Here is an 18456-nt window from a genome sequence, read left to right on the forward strand (position 1 = left end):
GGACTTACATCCTAGTCGGGAAGACAGATGTTCACAAAGCTAAATAAAAATAGAAGCAACTATACATGGTGCCACGCACGGTACCGCCCAGCGGGCGAGGGCGGCTTACTGTGGCTGAAGTATCTAGAAAGACTCAGTGGAGCAGATGTGACGAGAGTGGGTCTTTAAGGGACTGGAGCACACGGAAGGGGAGGAATAAAGGCTTTTCTGATTGAGAGCAAAGACTGGCAGGAGTGCCTTGACTCGTTCAGAGAGCCTTGCCTTACGTGCAGATGCAAGTTTGGAGTTTGTTTGGGGAATAAAGATCAGGCTCAGGAGTATACCACCTTTTGGGCATTTTAGTATCCCAGGCAACCACCCGGAAATAACCCCGCCCTCCACTTTTCAAAGCAATCCCAGCCTAGCGCGGCGCATGCGCCTCGCAGGGCTCTAGCGCTGTGTTATCATGGAGGCGCAGAGCTAGATCGTCAGCCACCTCGGAGGCTGACATTTTGGATCCTGGCGGAAAAGTTGGAAAGGCTGGCACCACTACCAAGTCAGGCTGCACCGCCCAAGAAGATGAGAGCAAAAGAACTCCCGTGGAGCGACAAGATCAGGCGGCGGAGTGAATCCGTGCTGCTTCCCTCGGAAAACAAGCTTGTAGAGAGTTGCCCACCGCCCTGCCCTCATCTGAGATGGTGACTGTGCGGGTGCTCTAGCCGCGCCTTTTCGATTCCCGGAGGGGGCGGTGCCGTCGTCTCTGGCTTTGAGGTGGCTGCGGCGCAGGTCGCAGCGAGCTCTGGTTGCTCCAGAGCCCTTAGTAGCCTTTTGTACGAGGAGGGTGGGGGTCTCTGACCTCTTCCCTCCTGTGCCGGGTTTCTCGGGTCCTTCCCTACGCGGGCCTACCGCTCCCCCGTGCAGCCCCGCCGCGGGCCGGCTGTAACTGCGCCCCCGGGCCGGACGATGCCCAAGAAGCTGCTGCTGCTGCCCCCACTCTCCGTGTCCTCCGCTTTCCGCGCCCCGCGAGCCTGCCCCGCCGCCCGCCCGGCCATGAACGCCGCCCGCACCGGCTACCGAGTCTTCTCGGCCAACTCCACGGCTGCCTGCACCGAGCTGGCCAAGCGCATCACCGAGTAAGGGGCGGGAGCCGGGGATGTCCCGAGGGGCCCCTCCCGGGAGACGGTCCTTGTTCCTCTTCGCCTCCACGTCCCCCGATCCGGGCGAGGGGTAATTTGACCCCATCGTCCTGCCCCTGGGGGAGGGAGTCGCAGAATCCTGCCGTTTCAGGTCTGGACAAACCCTTGGAGGTGACAGAGGATCACCCCCCCACCCCCAGTTCTGCAGCTGAAAAGCGTTCGTCTGACTCTTGCTGGCTTCTCCCCACCTCCGGGTCCTTGGACCGCTCGCCCTGCTTTCGGCTCCCCACTCCCACCTCCCAGGCGGTGGTGAGGATTCTGTAATCGCTGGATTAGCGCGCCTTGGAGAGAGGGGCTCTGGGTTTGGCTCCCTTTCCCACGGTTGGGGTTGACCTCTGAAGCTGGTCGTTGCCATTCCCAAGTCTCCCCGAGGAGACGGAGGCCCGCACGTAGTTACAACACTGGGGACGGACGGGGCGGGTGCAGTAGGTGGGGGCGGCCGGAGGGCCTTGCCGGTGGAAGACGCAAGGTGCACCGACAGAAGTAGAGGTGTAGGGGAGGGCAGGGAGAACAGGGCAACCCTAGGGGAGCAGATTTGTCGGAGTTGGTGATAGAAACCATGGTCTAACCGTATTTTGTATGTCAGTTAGATTCGATCAGGCTAAGTCTTTGCCTTTTTTTGTCTTTTTCACCTAAGGAAGCCTCTGGCCTCAAGTGGCCTTTGGGGTCTGAAGGCCTTGTCAGCCTTGCCCTGGGCAAGAGACTTGATTTTCCTGAACTTCATTAGTAAAATAGGGATAATTCCGTCTGTTGGACCCAGAACATTGTGAGCACGAACAAAATAATGTGGTTCAAGCATCTAGCAGAGCAGAGGCTCATAGTGGCCCTCTGAATAATACATGTTTACTAAATGGCCTCTTTTCTAGTTGGCTCTTGTGAAGAATCCCAGAACCCTAGTGTAAAGGAAGAGCCTTTTGAGCCCTTTGCAAATAAACTTGTTATAAAATAAATAAGCTTGTCTTTTAACTTTTAAAGTCATTTTCACATTTTAAACAACTTACATTAGAGTTCTGTGGGTTTTTCAGAGTTGATAATTAATGGCATGAAGATATTTTAAAATTCTAGGTGAAATTGTAGAAGAAAGGGGAAACTTTTGTCATATTTTCTCAGTAATGCCTATGTTCTCTTCAGTTAGAGTTTTGAATGAAATTAGAAGAGCGTAAAAAAAAAAAAACCAAACAGTCCTTTTGCAATCTACTACCTAGTTTCTATTTCTAACCTCTGATTATTTGTCTTTCTTTTTGAGGCCAACTAAAATACTGATTTTAAATATAAAGCTTGTGTTTGTTTATCTTGGGTCATATTTACCACAGTGACCTTGGTAAGAGAAAGCAGAGGGAGGAGGGCAGATTTAAATAGTCAATGGTTTTGCTTTTTTTTTTTTCTCCTTTTTTTTGCGGTATGCGGGCCTTTCACTGTTGTGGCCTCTCCCGCCGCGGAGCACAGGCGCAGGCTTAGGGGCCCAGCCGCTCTGCGACACGTGGGATCCTCCCGGACCGGGGCTCGAACCCGTGTCCCCTGCATTGGCAGGCGGACTCCCAACCACTGCGCCACCAGGGAAGCCCCGGTTTTGCTTTTTTGTTTTTATATTTGGTTCTTGAAAAGTTTGTTCCAGAAAAGTTTTAAGTTTTAGCCACTTTTAAGTGTGCAATTCACTGACATTAAGTACATTCACAGTGTTGTGTGATTATCACCACTGTTCATTACCAGATCTTTTAATCGTTTCAGACAGAAACTCCGTACCCTTTAAGCACTAACTCTCCATTCCCCCTCTACTCCCAGACCCTGGTGACCTCTGTTCTTGCTTTGTGTGACTGTGAATGTGCCTGTTCTAGGTACTTCCTATAAATGGAATCATGCAGTATTTGTATTTTTGTGTCTGACTCATTTGACTTAGAATCATTTTTTCAAGGTTCATCCGTATTGTAGCGTGTACCAGAATTTCATTCCTTTTTAAGGCTGAATAATATTCTGTTGTACACTTGGTTGGAGTGTTTTTAAACAGATTCCACCCTTATATCATTTCACTCATAAAAATGGTAATGCTAACTGATAAGAACTGAAAACAAAAACCTACCATTAATTCCTTAATATCTAGTATCTAGTCCTTGTTCATATTTCCTAGGTTGTCCCCAAAATGGGCTTTTACACGTGGTTTGTTCTAATCAGGATCCAGACACGATTCACACTTGGTGCAAATGCACTCGCATTTGGTTAATGGCACTGAAGTCTGCAACGCTTCTGACAATTGAGGCATTTACCTTGGGCTTGTGTGTTTTGGAATTATTGCTAGTAACCACGTATTTGTTGGGTATTGATGTTCCAAGACAATTGTTATTCAAAAAAACAATGGAACTAGACACTCAACTTTGATTGTGGAGTAAAGCAGTGTGTTCCCAGTAAAGCAGTGTGTTACAGATTGGTGAGCACTGGAAGCTGCTTGTGGAATGACAGCAGGTTTTAGTTCTTAATGAATTAAATTTTCTAAATTTTTTTTTTTTTTTTTTTGTAAAAGAATGCTGGTGTAGTTATTGTAGTCTTTTTGTTAAACACATGCCTGTGAACTGGAGTTTTTTAAAAAGAGCGTTCTTAATTGCCTCCCCCTCCCCCTCCTTTAGGCGTCTTGGTGCTGAATTGGGGAAGTCTGTGGTTTATCAAGAGACCAATGGAGGTAAGTTAAACTTATTTGTTAAACATCCTTTGTTCTCTAAACTCTGTTTAATCGGCTGGCATGTTTTTAAAAGGCGAATGTTAATCATGTGTAACACAGAAATGCATTTTTTCTTTTTTTTTTTTTCCGGTACGCGGGCCTCTCACTGCTGTGGCCTCTCCCGCTGTGGGGCGCAGGCTCCGGATGCGCAGGCTCAGCGGCCATGGCTCACGGGCCCAGCCGCTCCACGGCATGTGGGATCTTCCCAGACCGGGACACGAACCCGCATCCCCTGCATCGGCAGGCGGACCCTCAACCACTGAGCCACCAGGGAAGCCCCACGTTTCTGTTTTAACAGTTGGGACAGAGGGCATGCCGTTCGTCCCTCTAAATCTTGACTTCTTTGCTCTTCCTTAAAAGTCTCCTTTCCTCCTGTTCCAAGATAATGCAAATATCCTGTCATTTTAGAATGAGAAAAAGGAGCGATGTAGAGAGTAAGTTTTTTCTTCCATATCGTGCTGTATTTGATAATGTATTTTACATTTATCTGTTTCATTAGGCCATCAAATGGCATTAAGTGCAATCAGTACTAGATAGTAATGACTTATTTAAAAAACTTCCTTGAGTTAGTTTTATCTTTCATTTTTTTCTCTCAAGTCTTGTTGACCCTCACCCTGGGTTGGTCACCCGTTTTTGCCGCCGCCTGGGTTTCTGGGGAGAGCTGGAACATTAAATGATATTGCTTAAAGGCACTTGTTTCTAGCCAGTGTCCCAGGAATGCAGCAGCACCATAACCCCCCCTCACCCCCCACCCCGGTGGGTTCCAGGGTTCCAGCGTATAATGTCATCACTCATTGCGAAGACAAGTTCGTATAAAAACAATTTGGAATTATTTTTGCAAAGTTGAAGGCCTTGGATTCATGTTTTTGTACTTGCTTTTCTCTTTCCAGGGTATAACTGTCTATGGTATCACTAGCTTAACAGGAGATAGTTCAGACAAAATTGATGTTTGGGGAGCTAATATGATACAGCCAAGTATTGGAAGAGGGCAAGATAGTTTAATGGGTAGTAATGGAAAGCACATGTTCCCGGGGTGTGTATAAGTTACACGTGTGTTATAATTAACCCCCAGCAGCCCTTCATCCAGCTTCCGCACTCACAACCTTTAACTTGGTGACTTGAGAAATTTCCCTGCCAGGACAAGTCAGGAGATGCTGGTATTTAAACACCTGAAGATGAGTGCAGATAGGTGAGATAGCCTATTTAACAGTAATGAATTTCCTTCATTGTGATGGCATTTGGGTTTCTCATAAATGAAGCGCTGGAGGAAAAGAGGGTGGTTTAGGGAAGACCTTTTTCTCCATCCTCCCATCCCTGTTCCAGGCCTCCTAGCTCTCTCTCATGCTGTCAAAGTAGCTTCTTAACGGGTCGTCTTACCTCCATTTTCAGCCTCTCTAGTCTGTTCTACTCACTTCCATCAGGATATTTCCAAAATGCACACATTTTTTACTTACTACCGTTTAAAATTGTATAGGCCATGGTCCAGTCTCCTTAGCAATCACGTGGGGCCCTTTGGGTTCCGAGTTCTGCCCATCTCACCTGCTTCGTCCTTCACCACGTCCGTCAGCACGTCATGTGCGCTCTGATTCAAGAATCCATCTGAAGCCTGCCTGCCTCTCACTACCTCCACTGCAGCTGCTCTGGTCCAGCCCGCCGTCTGTTGCTTGCCTGGACTGCTTCAGAAGCAACTGGAGTGGCTTCCCCCAAGCAGCCCTTCTTGCTTTGCCACCGTTGTCCTCACACAGTAGCCAGTGATCACACGAGTCCTCCCGTGGCTTTGCTGTCACCCCTTGGAATAAAATCCAGACTCCTGCGTGGTGTGGTCCTGGTCAGCTCCCTGACCTCCTCTCTGTCTCTTTCTCCTCTCTCGCTGTGTTTCCGAGCGCACAGTGGCAGCCCCACATCTTTGCACGTTCCGTACTCCTTTCCTCACCGTATGTTCCAGTCTGCAGCGAGGCCATCGTTCCCAGCCCTCTTTCTCTTTTATCCTGGCTGGTCTTTCTCCTGCACATTGGCCTGGAGGGTTTGCCAGCCTTTGGCATTGCACTGTCTCTCCTGAGTCAGTCTTTGTCCCCTTGGTCCAGGTCCCCCACTTTGGGACCCCAGCTCAGGGCCTGGAACAGAGGAGGCATCGGCCTTTGTTGAAAGAATAATAAGGATATTAACTTTTGGCCTCTTTATGCACTGCATACTTTTCCCTAAGCATCTTGTGTTCATTTAGTGACGGATGTTCTTTTCTGGACCCTGAGATTTTACGTATACTTGTTTGTGGCTTTTGCCTTCTAGCCTATTTTTGGCTTATTCTCCCCTTAGCTTGACTGTTTTTTACGTAAGTACGTGCCATTCCGAGATCTCTTAAGAATTTATTTTGGTGCGCTAAGCAAAGCATTGGTTTAGACTCACCTTTACTCCCTCCAATTGCTGCCTAATTATTGCACCACGAGGAGCTTTTCTTCAAACTGCAGAACATTTTTATTTTTCAGAAACAAGAGTTGAAATAAAAGAATCTGTTCGTGGCCAAGATATTTTCATTATACAGACAATACCCAGGTAAGAGTCAGCACTGCTTTATTTATCTCTCTTCCTCTCAAAATCTTAGTGATGTAACTTATTATCTTTTCATATGAACAACAGTTCCATTTTCTTTAAATTATAAATGTGTTTGCACATTAAATGCTTTCCAAAATACTATATATATGTGTACACATATATGTGTGTGGGTCTGTGTGTGTGTGTGTGTCTCTATACATATATGTATATATATAGTCTTTGGAATTCCTGCCATGCTTGTCACACTATACTTAACTGTTATTGTTTACTTTATTTATTTATTTATTGGCTGTGTTGGGCCTTCCGTTGCTGCGCGCGGGCTTTCTGTAGTTGTGGCGAGCAGGGGCTACTCTTTGTTGCGGTGCGCGGGCTTCTCATTGTGGTGGCTTCTCTTGTGGAGCACGGGCTCTAGGTGCGTGGGCTTCAGTAGTTGTGACATGTGGGCTCAGTAGTTGTGGCTCATGAGCTCTAGAGCGCAGGCTCAGTAGTTGTGGCGCACGGGCTTAGTTGCTCCGCGGCATGTGGGATCTTCCTGGACCAGGGTTCGAACCCGTGTCCCCTGCATTGGCAGGCGGATTCTCAACCACTGTGCCACCAGGGAAGCCCTTGTTATTGTTTACTTGATCATCTTCTCCAAGCTTTAAACTCCTCAAGGACAAAAATATTCTACCTCCATTTTTGCCGGAACCTAGGCCAGTGTCTGTCTGCTCAGCTCTCCTGGAAAGCCTTTGTTGTTGTTAAATGGTGGGTTTTATTTTGCACAATGACCCATCTCTAGCCCGTCTATCAGATACCATCTACCATTCCTTCCCTCAGTGTGGGAGGACTGGCCCTGGGGGAATCCTGGCATACCTGAGCATGAACTTCCCTGTGGGGTTATCTCCTCTCAGCTCCTCACTGGGAATGGGGTCGATAGATCGTGAGTGTCTTTGAAAAATCTAGACCTTCACGTCTTGATGGGTTTAGATTCCTGAGACGTGTTAGTAATAAACACGGCACTGGCTGCCAGCAGGGTGCGGACGCTTTACAGGTATCATTTTTAATCCTTATGTGTCAGTCCTACATGGCAGCTCTTGTTGGCCTCTGTGATACTGTGATTTATGATAAGAAATATGTATCTGGTCTTCCTTTCCTGGCACAGAGCTCCTAAAACCCTTGGAATATCCTAAGTGATAAGAGCAGTAAAGGTACCTTTCCTTATTCAGAACAAGCCCCTTTCAGTTACACCTGAGTTATGTGAGTGAGGTGATTTTTGGAAAGCTCCTGGGTAAACACAGGATGGGGGCTGGTTGCCAGGGTAACCAACCTTGTGATTAGAGGGTTGGTACTTTCAGCCCAGCCCCCCTGACCTCTGGGGAGGGGAGAGGGGCTGGAAGTTGAATCAGTCGCCAGTGGCCAATGATTTGATCAGTTGTGCCTGTATAATGAAGCCTCCATAAAAAACAGAAAGGACTGGGTTCGGAGAGCTTCTGGGTTGGTGAAGACGTGGAGGTGCTAGGGGGTGGTACACCCAGAAAGGGCGTGGAAGCTCTGCACCCCTTGCCCTATACCTCGCCCTGTGCACCTCCCCCATCTGGCTGTTCCTGAGTTATATCCTTGATAGTAACCTGGTAATCTAGTGAGAAAATGTTTTTCTGAGTTTTATTTATTGGCTATGCCACGAGGTATGCGGGGTCTTAGTTCCCCAACTGGGGATAGAACCTGTGCCCTCTGCGGTGGAAGCACGGAGTCTTAACCACTGGACTGCCAGGGAAGTCCCTGAGGGTTTTTTTGCCTTTTTCTTTCTTTTTTTTTTTTTTTACTTTGCTCTAGCAAATTAATCGGAGCTGAGGAGTGGGTCATGGGAACCTCTGATTTATAGCGGGTTGGTCAGAAGCACAGGTGACAGCCTGGGCTTGCCCATGTCTGAAGTGAGGAAGGGGGCAGTCTTACTGGGCCCTTAACCTGTGGGATCTGATGCTTTGTCCAGGCAGAGAGTGTCAGCATTGAGTTGAATTGTAGGATGCCCAGCTGGTGTCCTGAGATTCCGAGAATTACGTGTGGGAAAATCCCCACACATTTGGTGACCAGAAGTATTCAGTGTCGTACAGAGAAGGGCAAAACTGTTTTTCCTTACAGCCCCCCGTGAAGGGATTGAGGAAACTGGGTCTGAAGGAAACTGAGGACCACGGGGTCACCGAGTGAGTAATCTGAACTCAGATATAACAGAGTTCCCTGTACACTGGTAACTGGTAGATACTAAGTATTTTAATACTTTTTTCTGATCATGAAGAATAATGTTCATCTCTGCAAACACAGGCAGTATAGAAATGTGTATCGGAAAATAAAAATTCCCCAGCCCTCTGAGATAACTAAATACCTGTTTGTTCCTCTTTATTTGATAATGTGCATACGAATTTAGGTTCCATAATTCAGGTGATCCTCAAAACCAAAATAAAAGTAATTTTAATTTATCTGCATGGTTCAGGTTTCAAAAGGGTGTATGATGAGTCCTGCCTCTGCCATCAGCCACCCTGCTTCCCTCCCCGGATACGGCAAGTGTTATCAGGTTCTTAAGCTTTCTTTTCAGAGACTCTGTGTGCCCAAGCAGTTGCTTATATGTTTTTCTTAATTTTTACATAGAAGGAGTCTAATAGGGAATTCCCTGGCGGCCCAGTGATTAGGACTCCGTGCCTCCACTGCAGGGTTCTGTCCCCGGTCAGGGAACTGAGATCCCACAGGCCTAGTGGTGCTGCCAAAAAAAAAAAAAAAAAAAGGAACCTAGAAAAATGGTACAGATGAACCGGTTTGCAGGGCAGAAACTGAGACACAGACGTAGAGACCAAACGTATGGACACCAAGGGGGGAAAGTGGCGGGCAGGGGTGTGGGTGGGATGACTTGGGAGATTGGGATTGACACGTATACACTAATATGTATAAAATGGATACCTAATAAGAACGTACTGTATAAAAAAAATAAAATTCAAAAATTCAAAAAAAAATAAAAGAAAGCATGTAAGATACTCTAAATTGATAAGTTAGCAATGATTCTAATATCTACCTAAAGTTTACTCAGAAATGATTCCTCTTCCCAGAAGAAAAAGACAGTTAGAAAATAACCATACTTGTAGCCACATCAATTATGTTAACATTTTTTAAATATGAAATTTGTAGATTTGACTACATCATAATCACTGAAAAAATATAATTATTTTTAAATATTTCACTGAGTCAAAAATTTTTCCTACATTGAGGTCTTCTTTGCCTAGATGTACTTAATCCTGAAATGCTTCATCCACTTGTAAATATTTTCTTTTAGATCAGTCAATACATTTAACATGCAGTAAAAAAAAAAAAAAAGAACTAATACACTTTGCTGAACTTTTAAAAATAAAGCATTGTACTGTATCAATACAGAAAGAGTTACCTTATCTTTAAAAGATTCTAATTTTGAAACAATCACAAACTTCCAGAAAATGAGCCTGTGCTGTGCGGCCACTTTAGACAGCGTTGCCAGCCTGGTGCCTCCCCACCCCAAACACTTCAGCGTGTAGTTCCTACAAACAAGGGCTTCCTCTTATACAACCACAATGCCACCGTCAGAATCAGGATACTGAGACCTCTGTGTTGTCACCACCTAAGCCTCAGACCCCATCCCCGTGTCGTCTGCTGTCCCCCAGGCCTCTTCCGGGCACAAGGAGCCAGTCGAGGCTCAGGTAGCACTTAGTTGGCTGTGTCGTGTCTTCTGGACAGTCTGGAACCATCCCTCGGTCTTTCCTTGGCTTTCAAAACTTCGTCACTTTTGAAGACGACACTTCGGCCAGTTTCTTTTGTCGAATGGCCCTCAGTTTAGGTTTGCCGTATTTCGTTATGGTGGGATTCAGTGGAGCTGTGTTCCCATCTTGTCTTCTGTGGCGTCATACCGTGTTCTGTGGACACACCGAAGCGTGTTCAGCCTGTCGCACATGCTGCGTCTCTAGTCTTGTGCTTGCCAACTGCAGAACATCCTGTATGTGCGTCACATTGCCCGTGTTCGGGGTGTGTCTGTACGATGATTCCAAGAAACGCGATTGCTGGGTGTGAGGATCCATGCATTTTGTCGTATTGATAGATGTGGCTGCATTGATAGACACTTGAAATCTATGTGGTGTCGATAGATAATTGCATATTGCCCTCCATGGAGGATCCACTAATTTATGTTTCCTCCAGCAATTTTGGTTTTGTACTGTTTGTCTCCTGGTGACGGGAATCTTTTCGCCCCATGCTCTTGTTTGACACTGCACCTTAGGAATGAGGGGAAAGCCTGCGGGGCTTGCGTAGCCCTAGAACATGTGTAATCAGAGAGCTTTGACACTCCCCCTGGCTTGCTCCCTGGCCTTCTGTGCTTATCCTGGTTTTTGTTGGTGGTGAATAGTAAGGTTGCATTGTCACCACTTTTTTTTTTTTTACCTCTGAATTCTTAAGTTCCTTAGGGTATAGGACAGAGCTGCAGGTGACCCTAGATCCTTGCCTTGGCCTCCTTAGACTACTGAGAGCCTTTTACTAGTTTACTGAGGGAGAGAGAACAGAACCTCCACCTTTGTAGCCATAGACGGGCCACCTTTGTCACTCATCCTCCAGGAAATACGGGGGTCTGAGTCCAGAGGCAGTGGTGGTCAGTGAAGTCTCTTTACTCTACCCTAACTGAATTTATGGCAGCAAAAGAATGTGTGTCCTGTCAGGAATTGTTTATCTTTAAGGAATCTTCGCCTTAATTCACAGGTCTGCACCTCAGCCTGGAATTTGAGCTCTGACTTTGAACTCATCTCTAGGACAAGAGTTAAGTTGGTCGTGGTCAGTTGTGTGCTAGCACGTGAGCAGCTGTGCTCTTGGTAGCTTTATTCTGTTCCGTGTAATCAGGGATCATCCCTGAGTTGGGGGAGGAACTAAGAGGTTATGACGTTGTCACGTCAGGGACCCCATTGTGTCAGATAGTCCTGGATGCCGTTAGTGACCAAGGACTTGATGAGCTGCCTTCCTGCTGTGTGTAGACAGCTGTTGGAGAGCCAGGGCGTTGACCAGTCTTCATTTTCATGATGAGCTGGGATGGTCGAGGCTTTGATGCCTTTGTGAAAGTATAATCTTTTCCAATCAATTTCTTAATCATAGGATTGACTTAGCAAGACCGAATTAAAAATTTTTTTTTATATTGGAGGGTAGTTGATTTACAATGTTGTGTTAGTTTTTGCTGTATAGCAAAGTGAGTCAGTTTTACATACACATATATCCACTTTTTTTTAGATTCTATTCCCATATAGGTCATCATAGAGTATTGAGTAGGTCCCTGTGCTATTCAGTAGGTTATTAATTATCTGTTCTATACGTAGTAGTGTGTATATGTCAAGGACCAAGTGTTTTTATAGTACATCTCTGAGGCTATCGAGTATTCTAATTCCTTTACTTTCATTATGAATTCAGGAAGTAGGGGAGAGATATAATAATAATAGTAATAGCAGATTTTGCCGTGGCTGGTGTGTGAAGTTGGTGACGTGTGTGAGGCTGAAGGGCTTCAGGTGGATCAGCCCCTCCACCAGTCATCACCCTCGGAAGCAGGTGTCATCATCACCCCCTTTTATGTCCTCTAACCACAGATTTCCACACTGGGGTATCCTTGTGCACTTGTTAATGCATGTGGGGTAGAGGGACAGCTATATCCATAATTTCCTTTTTGTTACAATACATCTCCCTCCCTACTTTTAGTTCAGGCCTCTTTAACACGTCATAAACAGTATCAGTTCACAGTCTATTGGCACGGCAAAATAACGCTCGCTATTTTTTTTTTTTTTTTAACGCTCACTATTAACAGCCCTGTCTTGGGATCTTGAGACAGCTTGTGGTTAGACTTCTTTGTGACAAGAAGTTGTGCTCTATCTAATTCTTGGTTTCCATATCTCATGGTAACCAAGAATGCAGTAGAAATATTTAGTACATGCAGTTTTAGAGTCATCCTGGGGCAGTAATACATACGGAACTTTACACTGTGCAGGTGTTTTCCAGGGAAAGGACAAATCAGCATGGAAAAATGAGTTGGTTAATGGCTAATTGGGAAACGTTTGTAGTTTTTTTTTTTCCCACTTGTGCTTAGGATACTCGAAAATTTGAACAAAGGAAGAGGTAGGGAGCAGTCCGTGGAGCTGCAGCAGAGAAAGTGAATCTTCTAGAATAACCTTGACAGCCATTTTACACACTTACCATATGGAAGGGTTTCCTTTTGAAGGAGCAGCACAGATATACATGGTGCTTTTGGAAACCAGAACCCTGTCCTGAAGATGGTGCAGTTCCCTTGTGTGTACTTGTTTCGAGGTGCAGTTCCCTTGTGTGTACTTGTTTCGAGATTATTGAGAAACCATAATTGTCTTCCTTGTGAAACCTCAGATTGGGACTTGAACCCACGTGCCGGGACTCGAACCCGGCCCAAACCCATGGCCTTCCAACTGAGATCACACACCTGGTTTCAGGACTTAATGAAGTTCAGGTTCTTTTTTTAAAAGAAATATCGATTGATTGATTGCTGTGTTGGGTCTTCGTTTCTGTGCGAGGGCTTTCTCTAGTTGCTGCAAGTGGGGGCCACTCTTCATCGCGGTGCACGGGCCTCTCATTATCGCGGCCTCTCTTGTTGCGGAGCACAGGCTTCAGACGCGCAGGCTCAGTAATTGTGGCTCAACGGGCCCAGTTGCTCCGCAGCATGTGGGATCTTCCCAGACCAGGGCTCGAACCCGTGTCCCCTGCACTGGCAGGCAGGCTCTCAACCACTGCGCCACCAGGGAAGCCCCCGAAGTTCAGGTTCTTGATGTCTCATCACAGAAAGAATTCAGTGAGAGACAAAGTGATAAGTAAGAAGTGGATTTATTTAGAGAGAAACACACTCCATAGACAGAGTATGGGCCATCTCAGAAGGTGAGAAAGGCACCAGGGTGTGGGGTTGTCGGTTTTTATAGGGGTGGATCATTTCATAGGCTAGTGAGTGGGAGGAGTATTCCAGCTATTTCAAGAAGGGGCGGGGATTTCCAGGAAGTGGGCCACCACCCACTTTTTGATCCTTATGGTGGGTCTTGGAACTGTCCTGGCGCCTGTGGGTGTGTCATTTAGCTTGCTGATGTGTTACAGTGAGCGTATACTGAGGCTCAACGTCTAGTGGAAGTTGACTTGTCCGCCATCTTGGACCCATTTTGTTCTAATCAGTTTCTGTCATATCCTCAGGCTATGTCATACTTTTAACAGTTGTGCCCTGCCCCCTTCCCTTCTGTTTCACCTGTGGTTCAGTTTGGTGGTATCAAAGCAAAAACATCCTCACCTTGTGGTTCCCGTATCTCTTAGGATGATGGGGATTGGAGAGGAAAAATTTGGAGAAAGGACAAAGAGAAGTCTGTGTGTATGTATCCCATAAAAAGGGTTATTGGAAAAAAAAAAAAGGGTTATTGGGTTTGTCACAATAAACTATTTTATTGCCGACTACAAAATATTTTAGTGACAACTAAATTTAGTTAATTTAGCGGGGAATTTAGTTTTTTAGTACTCTCTGCTATAAATGGTTGTATAGATTGTCAGTTGAAGTGAAACACACAACCTAAAAGTTGCAGGTTAAGTTTTATTTGGGGACCTTACTGAGGACTGTAGCCCGGAGCCAGCCCCTCAGATGGCTCTGAGAAACTGCTCCAAAGAGGTAAGGGAGGAGCCAGGATGTATATGAGGTTTTTGCTGGAAAAAAACCATGTAGCGGAGCATCACAAGATTACTGCTGCTCACAAAGAACAGACATCTCAAGTTAATGATTTTAGTGCTTTTCTGTACTTGGGAAGATGCAGGGATCTGGGGTCACTGAAATTACTCCTTAGATATGCATCTTTCTATCTAGGGCAGGTATCCCAAGCACACAGTGCTGCTTACTTTCCTCCATCCTGAATTCCCCTCGGCGCTTGCCTTCAGTGGGCGACTGCAGTGGCAAGTGGCTTGATCCTGGTGGAACTGGGATGGCAGGCAGCATCCTTTGTTTACTGGAATGGCAGGGAACATCCCTGTGCACAAGGGGAAGGAATGTATCTTACAGATTTTTCTATTGAGAAGGAGAGGATGTTACCTAAAGTAATAAGGCTGATCTTAGACAAACAGAACAAAGCTTAGACGTTGAAATGAGTTCGGTCGCCTTTAGAGCCGATGTCCTGAGATATAATATAGACCTTTATCTGGTGCTGCCGTTGTTCAGAATTTCTTTGGAATTCACCTTCTGGATGTATCTCAGGAAGGGCCGGATGCAAGCGATGTGTAGGGCAAGGTATGCAGGAAGGGACACGGAGCTTTCACGCCACTCTCCCCAGTCTCTACACGGTCTCCAACCTGGAAGCTCTCTGAACCCCCTCCGTTTGGCTTTTGACTGAGGCTTCATTACATAGGTATGATTGATGATATCGTTAGCCTTAGGCGATTGTTTCACCCTCCAGAGGTCACGGGGATGGGACTGAAAGTTCAACCCCTCTAATCCCGCGGTTTGTCTCCCTGGCAACCAGTCCCCTCCTTTAGGTGCAGTCCGGAAGTCACCTCCTTAACGTAACTAAAGACAACTTCATTCCTCTCGAGGCTTAGGAAATTCCAAAGGTTTTAGAAGGGAGCTTGGTGCCCGAAATGGGAACCAAATACATATTTCTTATTAGAAATCACAATATCACAGGGTGGTACTCAAGGAGTTTCGAAATGTACTGAGCATCGGAACTAAGTATAATAGATATGAAGCTCACAAAGTGTTTTTTGAAGGACATGTTTTGTTCTGGTATGGTGATGTAACATAAGAAGAGGCATTAAAAGAACATTACAGCTGATTTGCTGCAGGGGATTCGTTGTTGGAGGTGGGGACGGGGTAAATGACCTGTTCTCAGTACTTGCATCTGTGGTGTTGGTCTGTCTTTGCAATTTTAATTGATACGTATAGACCATGTCTGTTTCTTTAACTCTCGTTTTTGTCTATCGAAAATGAGAGAGCAGTCAGGGCTGAGTTTAATATAAGATGTGATAGTCTTAGGCCAGAGAAAAATAGTTGGTAAACTGTTAAGATTGTCCTACTTAGAAACAAAGACTGCAGGCACTAGCCAGGATGTACTTGGAACAGTCTTAGGGAACAGATAAACACAACAGAGGCTGCCAGCCAATTTCTCTTCGCCCTGCTAGCCCACAGAATAACTGCTTGCTATCCAGTTTGTCCAGTGTCCCTCAGTGAATGGGTAAAGCCGTTGTGACAAAGGCCCTTTTGTTGCCGTCCTGACCAATAAGGGGTGGGGCGGGGAGGCTTTCCTTAGCCTAGAGAATGTTGACTCCCTTGGCACAGGGCATTAGGAAGAGGAAAAAGTAAAAAATAAAAACCTCAGGAGAGAAATTAGTAATTAGCGGAAAGAAAGTTACTCTGAAATCAAGGCTCCTCCAAAACTGTTCCTCTTGTTACATTCATGTCTTACCATCTGGCCTTCCCTTGTGTGCTCTCCAAACCTCGTGTTGTGTGGTTGTCCTTAATTGCTATCACAAAGCCAGCTGGAAACCCATGACCCAGATAGATCCTCTTCCAGGATCTGTTTAATTAACTTCAACAGTTATTGTTGGCATTGGGATCTGGTGTAAGAAACCACCAGGTCCGGTGGGGCTTTTATAATGCCACGCATTGCATCACACAAGTGGAAGGTTAAGAAAGCTCTAGTTTTATTTCTAACGTTGACGGGCAGTCTGTATATGGAAGAGGCTTTCGCTACGGTGTATGTGATGCCTGTTGTTTAGATACGGACTCCTGAGTTACCTGTATTCTGTCCTCTGAGTACTGTGCAGGCTTCCAGCTCAACCACCAGAGCCCACAAGGCATCAATGTCGATGATCCGTTGTGGGAAGGGAAGCTCTCCCCTCTGGAACGAAGGATAAGTGTTTGGGAAGGGGAACATTCTTAGGTGAGTTAGCTGTGCTCCTTGGGACAGATGATTACAAGGGTGATCCCGGGGGCGTCTCTGGCCTTCCCCCAAAATGAGGTCAGCCTTGCTTACCCTGTTATCTCCCCACCTGACACACCTAACACAGTGCCTGGTGCAAGGTGCTCAATAAATATTTGTTGAATTGATGACCCAGGATGAAAACTGTTGAAAAGTGCTGAAAATCGACCAAATATTATGAATTCCTAAGTACCTTGGAGGTGTTTGATAAGTGGTTTTTTTTAAAATTTATTTTATTTATTTTTATTTTTGGCTGTGTTGGGTTTTTGTCGCTGCGTGCGCACTTTCTCTAGATACAGGAAGCAGGGGCTGCTCTTCGTTGCAGTGCGCGGACTTCTCGTTGCAGTGGCTTCTCTTGTTGCAGAGCACGGGCTCTAGGCTCACGGACTCAGTAGCTGTGGCTCGCGGGCTCTAGAGCACAGGCTCAGTAGTTGTGGCGCACGGGGGCTGTTGTGGGCTTAGTTGCTCCGCGGCATGTGGGATCTTCCCGGACCAGGGCTCGAACCCGTGTCCCCTGCAATGGCAGGCGGATTCTTAACCACTGCACCACCAGGGAAGCCCTTGATAAGTGTTTTCTCCTGATTATACCAAAAGGTCGTGTGTCCTCTGACCTTTTGATGGCAGACTTGGGACATTATTAATTTGGGAGCACGAGGGAGAAGAATGTACCACTTTATTTCAGAGGAAGGAAATGGCAGCTGGAAAGTAACATCACCTGTCAGCAATGCAAAAGGCATGTCTAGGTTGACAACTGCACCTTGAAGTTGAGCCCAGAATCAACTCTGCCTACCCTGTGGGACAAACAAACATAGAAACTTATGACAGAATCTTGAAATAGTTGTGAAAAATCCAAACTACAAAGGAGAGGTTGGAAGTTCCACCAGTTGAACGTGGGTGTGGAAAACATTGTCAGAGTGAAAGGATGTCCTTTGCATCGCTCACTCCAGGGGCACAGGTGTAAACATAAACTGGAAGAGACTGGGGGAAAATGGCCTGACTGTCCTTCAAGCTAAAAAGCATTTCGTGATGAGTATTTCATTCCACCACTTATTCAACAAGCATTTATTAAGTCTCTGCTATGTTGATGGCAGGCTTTCCATTTTGCTGCAGATCAGATAATTCAGAAACTGTATAATCTGAAGAGCCTGCTCCTCACTTGGGTGGGAACTAGGACGTGGGAAATGATCTTCTTTATCTGGTGAAGGCAAGGGAGATACACTCCTGACGCAAAAGAGAGGCTGTTTGAAGACACTTGGATAATCCAAAGAGGAGTATGAGGAGGCTAGAGAGAGAGGGTAGAGCTTTGGAAGGTCATCCGGAAGGATTTCAAGGCCCTTAACTTTAAGGGCAGAGGCCACCTTATGCTTTTTTTTTTTTTTCAGTAAATTTATTTATTTTATTTTTGGCTGTGTTGGGTCTTCATTGCTGCGCGCGGGCTTTCTCTAGTTGCGGTGAGTGGGGGCTACTCTTCATTGCAGTGCATGGGCTTCTCATTGCAGTGGCTTCTCTGTTACAGAGCATGGGATCTAGGCGCATGGGCTTCAGTAGTTGTGGCACTCAGGCTCCATAGTTGTGGCTTGCGGGCTCTAGAGCACAGGCTCAGTAGTTGTGGTGCACAGGCTTAGTTGCTCCACGGCATGTGGGATCTTCGCGGACCAGGGCTCGAACCCGTGTCCCCTGCATAGGCAGGTGGATTCTTAACCACTGCACCACCCGGGAAGTCCCCACTTTTTGCTTGATCCGCCTTGGCAAAGGGTTAGCAGTCAGCATTCGTTAAAATTTGGAAATAGCCTTTCCTTTGAATACCTTTCAGATTCATATTTTCTTGTCTATCTGGGTAATCTTTGTTAGGAATCTGTGTATCTCAAGGAAAGAAGGGATGGGGGAGATATTTGGAAATTAAGTTCCAAAATCTCCCCACCCCTCACCCTTCTCCCCACTCCCAGAAGAAAAAAAAGAGACCAAATTCTTTATGGTTACAGCAGCTAAATACAAGGGCAGGTGGGTTTCCCTTGGTGTTCCCAGGAAGACGAGGTGCTAGCAC

General features: G+C 46.2%; 1 protein-coding gene across 2 annotated transcripts in view; it reads left to right on the top strand.

Moving 5' to 3' along the window:
- The first annotated feature begins 444 nt into the window (after positions 1 to 444).
- Positions 445 to 18456, top strand: part of PRPSAP1 (phosphoribosyl pyrophosphate synthetase associated protein 1) — a 30843-nt gene continuing 12831 nt past the window's right edge. Inside the window, exons 1-3 of one of the 2 annotated variants that reach the window (XM_060134396.1) lie at positions 445 to 1112; positions 3794 to 3846; positions 6369 to 6435. In XM_060134396.1, coding sequence (XP_059990379.1) covers positions 943 to 1112; positions 3794 to 3846; positions 6369 to 6435 — 290 coding nt within the window. In that variant the 5' untranslated portion in view covers positions 445 to 942. Of the gene's footprint in view, positions 1113 to 3793; positions 3847 to 6368; positions 6436 to 18456 lie in introns of those variants that run through there. The other variant, XM_060134397.1, reaches the window with a different exon arrangement.

Source organism: Lagenorhynchus albirostris, chromosome 20 (genome assembly GCF_949774975.1).
Source record: "Lagenorhynchus albirostris chromosome 20, mLagAlb1.1, whole genome shotgun sequence".
Classification (NCBI taxonomy): Eukaryota; Metazoa; Chordata; class Mammalia; order Artiodactyla; family Delphinidae; genus Lagenorhynchus; species Lagenorhynchus albirostris.